The 7,500-nt window shown below is 48.4% G+C and overlaps 2 protein-coding genes across 2 annotated transcripts in view; both read right to left on the bottom strand.

The window, feature by feature from the left end:
- Positions 1 to 7,500, bottom strand: part of nherf4b (NHERF family PDZ scaffold protein 4b) — a 205,643-nt gene that overhangs the window by 149,106 nt on the left and 49,037 nt on the right. The window lies entirely within an intron of this gene.
- spns2 (SPNS lysolipid transporter 2, sphingosine-1-phosphate) overlaps positions 1 to 7,500 on the bottom strand; it is a 21,070-nt gene that overhangs the window by 4,904 nt on the left and 8,666 nt on the right. Inside the window, exons 5-7 of the mRNA XM_060056704.1 lie at positions 6,409 to 6,613; positions 2,720 to 2,785; positions 1,699 to 1,797 (exon numbers count right to left, since the gene is read on the bottom strand). Coding sequence (XP_059912687.1) covers positions 1,699 to 1,797; positions 2,720 to 2,785; positions 6,409 to 6,613 — 370 coding nt within the window. The remainder of the gene's footprint in view (positions 1 to 1,698; positions 1,798 to 2,719; positions 2,786 to 6,408; positions 6,614 to 7,500) is intronic.

Raw genomic sequence — 7,500 nt, 5'->3', positions numbered from 1 at the left:
GCGAGCACATTCCTTCAATGTGTCACTCAGAACTCGCCGAGGCAGCCGTCAGAGACCGGACGGACACACCGGGAGGGGACGGGTACATCGTGCCTTCAAGGGTGCATGCGATGTGCGTAATTCTGACCCGGTCGCGGACAGGCGGGCGGCTTTACAGTCGTTTCGACGTTCGGAAGGTCGTGCACGGCGCATGTGACTGCGAAGCACGTGAGACCTTTCCAGGATACCGAACCGTCGGAAGACTCACTCTGGGGTTTCTTGAGAAATCGTTTGGAGGAATCGAGGGAGGAAATTCATATCCTCTTTACTGTTTACTCTTCTGATCCCCGGGAAGTAACAATGTGGTGCTTTATTCAACGCCGCACACCTCTTTCTGGGTCGGGTCTGACAGTGGGGCGCTGAGGTACGAGCCGGGCAGAGCAGACCTTAAGAGGACACGACCGCAAAACCTAAAACGGTAGCCGGTTCTGCAGGAACACGACAGCCTTGGGAACCTCGTCGCAGACCAACGCAGTTCCTCGTTCCACGAGGATCTCTTCCATTGCCTACTCTGTCACGATGGACCTTGGCTACGGGCCAGCAGGAAGGTGATCAAACACATGCGACCGCCTGAGACCTCCCCAGGCCTACGAATTCAAACAAGGACGCCCTCTGCGGCCTGTTGGTGGATGTTTGACAGGGTTTGTTTAAGGTTTTACGATTTTTACAGCCAGATAGGAAAACCAATATTGGAGGTCTGTTCCAAAGGTTAAACGGAAAAGTTACTTTTTAACTTTTGTAGAATTTTCTCCCAGGTCGGTTAACAGGACTGGGAGTCCTGGTAGATGATGATGATGATGATGATGATGATGATGAAGCCTGAACCATAACCAGACTCTACTGTCTCCCCAGGGCTCACTGAGGTCCATTAATCACACATGGTTGCTGAAACAACAGCTATTGTTTAGGGATGGGCTGGAGGTTGAGGTGGGCGGGTATGTGTGCGGTTGCTAGGGTATGCACTGTATGAGAGACTAGTGGAAAAGCCTCTGAAGATGCAGATGACCTTGACAGAGTGCTCACCAGGAAACATTTTTTGAATCCGTGTTTCAGGCTGTGTTGGTCCCTATAGACAGATTCCAAACCCACAGACTTCTAGGGCTGAGAACACTTAAGGCTTCCACCCACGCTACTATATATACACACACACGCACGCACACACGCACACACACACACACACACACACACACACGCATGCACGAACGCACACACACACACAAACACAAAAATGCACACACATGCACGCAAAAACAAGCACACACACAGACACAGAGACACACACGTATGCTTGCATGCACACACAAGCGCACGCACACAGAATATAAACACCCAAGCATACACTTTCGAAAACTAGGACACTCTCCTCCTATGTCTATTTTCATTCATAAAACACCAACACGAAGAGGGCAACATCTCTTTGACTCCATTCATCCATCTCTGTACTACTATTCTCATGACCAGGGTTGTAAACAGATCTCCCTCTGCATTAATAACCAACATTGGCTATATTTATAATATAGTATAAAATATATACTATACACAATTTTTTCTCTGTGACTAAAGCGCTTTGTGGTAAAACAACTGATGATGTCAGACGAAGTGAGTGAAAGTGAAAGTGAAAGTGGCATTGCTGAAGAGGGGGTTAGGGGGGAGTCTCACCAGGCCGATGAGGTAGGGGCTGCCCGCGTCGCCCAGCAGGTGGGAGGTGAAGCTCTGGAAGGCGACGGCTGTTGCCCTCCGCGTCGGGATCACCACAAACTGCACCGCGGGAGAGAGACACGGAGGGAGAGAGGGGTTTAGATGAAGGGATGTCGTGCAAAGGGTGGAAAGTGGAAGAAGGAATGTACAATTAAACAAAGTCTCTTTGGGAGTCTCCTCCGGGAAGCTTGGTATATTTAATCCACTTCATTGCAGCGGCATTCTGGGTACTGCGGTCTGCCCTTGTCTCTAACACACACACTCACCACAGACTCCTAACTACTGCTGCGAACTGGCAGATAGCTGCTGGTCGGTCGCAGATTTTACGCTACAGGAAGGCCCGATCCGCTCACGTCACGCAGGAACCGAGCTGTATATCTCTCTCTTGCTCTCTCTCTGTCCATCCCACTTTCCTTCCTACATCCGTTTTGCTCTATCTACTCCACCCTTCTTTCTCTCTTTCCTCAAAGACTCGCTCTATCTTCTCTTTCACTTTCTCTATCTCCTGCACTCCCCCCTCTCTCTCTCTCTCTCTCTCTCTCTCTCTCTCTCTCTCTCTCTCCTCCACCCTCCCTCTCTCACACCTCCACTCCTCTTTCCTCCACCCCTCTCTCTCTCTCTCTCTCTCTCTCTCTCTCTCTCTCTCTCTCTCTCTCTCTCTCTCTCTCTTTCTCTTTCTCTCAATTTAATGCTTTGTTTTCCTCTACATCTTGCGTTGTTGTTTTTTGTAACCTCAAAAGGTCAAATTCTGTGCCAATGCATTAAGCTCGGTCGAAGGAGCAAATTGCACACTCCACCCCGAAAAAACGCCCAAAACAAAAACCATCACACAAAGCAACAACACACGCACGCTCTCGCTCACACGTTTGCAGGACTTAAATCAGAGGTTGCGTCATACGTGACGGTGTGTTAACCGCGCATTACAGTGACACGTTCCAGTGGCTACGTGGGACGAGCCAAGGCTTGGCGTTGGCGTGCTTACCATCAAAATGTCCGCCGTGATGGCCCAGTTGAGGAACAGCAGCGTTTCCCCTATGAAGATACACACCTAGAACGGGCGAAAGAGAGAGATCATTATGTGATGTATTTTCGGACTCATTAGACGTGGGGATGTTGGTCACCACGTTCGGTGGCGCGGGTACACAGTGAGGACCGTCGCACCGCAGATGGTCCAAACGTCTGTGGAAATTTGTTTGAAACAAAAAAAAAAAAAGGGAAAGGGAGCCTTTGGTTGCCTTGGTTTGAAAACATGTTATTATGCCCGGAGCCCAATTATTCCTCAATCTATGTGCCTTTATTTTAGTCCCAGGGAAATGTTTGTCTAGAACAGAGAGCTGAGGACCAGCTCAACAGATCAGAAAAGGGAAGTCCTTTACAAGTCTTCAGAATCGTACGTAGTAAAACGTTAGGAAGCATTCAACCGGTCGCTCTGTTTGAATCTCCTTACAAAGATTCCCTGAGCTTTCACCTTTCCCATGAATGGACGTGGGGCGTTTTTTTTTAATGGAAGCGCTCTACATTTAATACAAATATCACGTAACAAAGAAGGGTCCTTAAACACTCAAGCTTTTAACATCTGAGCGCCTTAAAAGTCCTTTGTGGCTGGTAGAAAATCGCTTAACAGCCGGTTTGGTGCTTTGACTGCCTTCATGAACAGGCCAAGGAGAGTTTAAGGGGCTCTGGGATGGTCTCATGTTTCTGCAGAGCCTGATCGGGACGCGCACGCTTTATCCCTGCTGGCCAACGTGTGTTTTCTATGCTGGGAAATAACCTTTAGAACCTGCCTGCCAAACCTATAGGGCAGGCAAGGTGAGAGAGAGACAGAGAGAGACAGATCGGGGGATAGAGAGGGAGCGAGAGATACCACGAGATAGAGAGAGATTGTGAGAGTTTGACAGAGGGTGGAAAAGAGAGAAAAGTCAAGCGGGAGAGAAAGAGAGGGAGAGAAGGAGAGAAATAGAGAGTGGGAGAGAGAGGTGGTAGGTGGTAAGGGAGCGAGATAGAGAGAGAGTGGGTAAGGGAGCGAGAGAGCAAGAGTGGGATAGGGAGAGGACGCAAAGTGAGTGTTAGAGGAAGAGAAAAACAGAATAAGATGGAGATAGTGGGAGAGAAAGAGTGGGAGAGAGAGAAAGAGAGAGAGAGTGATAGAATCGAGAATCTATAATCCCTGAGCCAAACGCCATGAAGCAACCGACTGCTCTTCACTCCGTTAGCCAGAAAAAGAAAGGCTTGGGTCGCGCAGATTAGTTTAGCATTAGCACGGAGAGGGGGGGGGGAGGGGGATGGGGGGAACAGCTGCAGAGGACTCAGAGCGACCGGACCCGCTCGGTACCACCCTGGAGCGGTGTGGCGTTGAGCTTACACGTCACACATGTCTAATATAACACGTCTTGATCTTGATCTCGATTCCCATTACAAGCCACCCCACGATGGTGTGATACCGTGTGTAATGTGTAGCGTCAGCAGGTGTAGGAATCACCCAGCGCTGTGGGAACTTCTCAAGGAGGCAGAGCGGGTGAGCCGATGCTATGTGTTAGCGCGCTACGAGCTACGGCGGGTTCATCAAGCGATTCTTGTGCGCAATGTGATATGTCTTCACTTCGGGCGAAGCTGTTCCCAGAACTCGTTAAAAAGAGTTAGATGAGGGGAATTATATTTGAAGCATCATCAACCAAATGACCAAATGTGGTTAACATACCATAAAGGATCGCCTCTGAGCAGCCTCTCAGGTGTAAAACCAGTGCAGCGACTCGGCTATAAAAACAATATTAGCAGATATCATCGAGGTTTATAAATAGTTGCGGTGCTCAGTATGAATGTCATCATAACTGCATCCTGGTCGGGGCTGATGGTGGTAGGGTATAAATACTCAGGCACTAATTAAAACGACACGGTGCTGTCTTATTTTTATGAAGTCCCTCATGTCACAACAATATCTCTGCTGCTGTGCGGAAAAGGATTGTCAACCAACGAGTGTTAAGAAAAGACCTGAAGCGTCAAAGGGCCTACTTTGTCACGCTTCTATCGTCTCAGTTCACAGTTAACAGCTCTAATTAGCCAATCACATGTTGTCATTGTGGCCCCGGGCGTGTTCATTGGATGTGGAAGCGGCTCCACCTCTAAAGGGCTCTCGTCTAGCGTTCCCACAATCCACCGCCGTATTCCGGCAGCGTTTCTGTCGCCCATTTAGAAATAGGTCGTTGCTATGGACGGGATTGATTCAAAATATGTCACGTCACCGTGCCACTAAAAACAGTATATTCTTAGCTGCATGCTCTTTCCCATGTAAAGGGAAGGGGATGTGGCGGGTTGGAGTTAAATGAAGCAAGGTATTAACTCCTCACCCAGCAGGTTGTATACACAGCCCTGTTGTGGTAACCGGGCAGTATCCTCTCAGTGATGTATTTGGCTAGACTGGTAGGCAGCCATGGCCTCACCTCCGTGTACAGGAAGGTTGTAAGTGTTTGTTAAACTCGGTCATACACAAGAAACACCGGAAATATTTTCCAGAATTCCAACCTCGGCCATCATATTAAAGGGGGGGGGCAGGTCAGTCAGAATCAGTTCCCCCCCGCTGTTGTCGGTGATAGTGGTGTGAGATATATGCCCGGCCGCGCTCCAAATGTCACAGTGCATTGTTTCAGCACAGCCCTAGTTCCTGTGGCTCCCTTTCCTTCTTTCCATGGAGGTTTGACACGCACACGCTTTCGTCTCCCGCCAAATGTCCTTTTGACACGTCCTCCATGACACCGGCCCCGAGTTGACATGGCATCAACAAGGGGTGTGTGTGTGTGTGTGTGTGTGTGTGTTTTTTGTGTGTGTGTGTGTGTGTGTGTGTGTGTGCATATGTGTATGCCTGCATGAGTAGAAGTTAACGAGGGCAACTCGCCCCAACTCATCAGTTCAAACAAACAACTCCTGTGACGAGCACTAACCTTGGCCTGCTGAGACTTTAATGGACCCCCCTTCTATTCAGTACACAACTAAACGTTTCAATCCCATACCCATGTGGAGAATCCATTTGTGTGTGTGTGTGTGTTTGTTTTCGTGCATGTGACTCGTACATATTCCCAACTGGGGGCTAAGCAAAAGTAGCTAACATGTTCAGGTCATGACCTCTGCACTCTCCTCTCTGTGTTTGTCGAGGGCCTTCGCCTGACAAGAAACCCATTTTTTCAACCATGTGTGGAAACAACCCATATCTGGCACGTCGAGGGCAGCAATGGCCGCCTCGCAACAGCCAATCGCCAAACCTCATTCCTATAATAAGAATGAGGTTTGGCAATTGGCTGTTCAATAAAAGTTAATAAGGATTGGATACGAATCATGTCCAATCATTAATAGCTTTTAAATGGAGATTGGTCTCAATTGAGAAGTTCGATGGGGATTATTAAATCGCATTAAATAAGGATTGCTCGTGTTTTAAATAGCTTTCTTAATTGTCCCATTGTATTGTATTATTTATATGTATTGAAATGTTTTTTTTTTTTTTTTTTTTGTATGTTGTTATCAGAGCGTCATTAAAAAAGAGCCTCAATGGCTGGAGTACAAGTACCCTGAATAAATACAGGTTAAATAAAATTAATAAAAACTTCTGTCAATCATAACACGGTGATCATGGAGCCACTGAGATCGTAACGGAACAAGGAGAATGGCCACCGGAGTACTCACGTAAGCCCCCACGATGCTCTTCTTGGCCACCACGAAGATGAGGCAGATGAAGATGGCCGAGCCCAGCATGCTGACGGCACACACCAAGGGGTCCGCTCGCTCCGTGCGCTGCCTGCAGAGGCGCGTGGCCGCCAGGCCGATGGCCACGCCCAGCAGCCCCGTCACCACGGTGATGGCGCCGAAGATCAGGCTGGAGTACAAGTAACTACACATTACCTTAAAGCTGCAGATGGTAGGACTTGAGAGTTTGGATGTATGTGTGTGTGTGTGTGTGTGTGTGTGTGTGTGTGTGTGTGTGTGTGTGTGTGTGTGTGTGTGTGTGTGTGTGTGTGTGTGTGTGTGTGTGTGTGTGTGTGTGTGTGTGTGTGTGTGTGTGTGTGTGTCTGTCTGTCTGTCTGTCTGTGTCCATTTGTGTCTGTCTGTCTGTCTGTCTGTCTGTCTGTCTGTCTGTCTGTCTGTCTGTCTGTGTGTCTGTGTGTGTGTGTGTGTGTGTGTGTGTGTGTGTGTGTGTGTGTGTGTGTGTGTGTGTGTGTGTGTGTGTGTGTGTGTGTGCATGCATGTGATTGACAAGGCAAGATGGAATATCCAAACCAATCAGCAGTCTAAAATGTAAATCGTCTCATACTGAGGCCGGGGTGCAGTCAACCAGAACAGATATTGTCACAGAGCATTTTACTCACTTATAGCTGACGGATGGCTGTGGCCTTTCTAACAAATTGCACTCAAATTATAGCTCTTGAATATTACCTACTGCAACATTAATATCCAACTTTGGCTCAACATAATGAGTAACGTCTCTTGTAGGATAGAGACGGATATGAGGAAGACATGAGGCAATCTCTTCCCTGGGCTAGGGGGTTTGATTACCAGCCCACAGGCACTGGGTTCGATGCCAAGTGTGTACAGAGCACCTGTAGGCCTCCATGAGCAGGATGACCCCAGCTCCCCCCAGAATACGTCTCTGAATTCACAGTGAAGTGGCTTCGGATAAAAGCATCTGCTAAGTCTTGTTTATATACGACACGCAGCCAGGGCGCAGGGTATCTCAGAGATGCACACGAAACGCGCTACACAATAACACACAAAAGCCCT

The sequence above is a fragment of the Gadus macrocephalus genome, chromosome 7, assembly GCF_031168955.1.
Source record: "Gadus macrocephalus chromosome 7, ASM3116895v1".
In the NCBI taxonomy this organism is placed as follows: Eukaryota; Metazoa; Chordata; class Actinopteri; order Gadiformes; family Gadidae; genus Gadus; species Gadus macrocephalus.
Note: the sequence above shows the minus strand (reverse complement) of the source record. Positions and strands in the feature narration are given on the sequence as shown.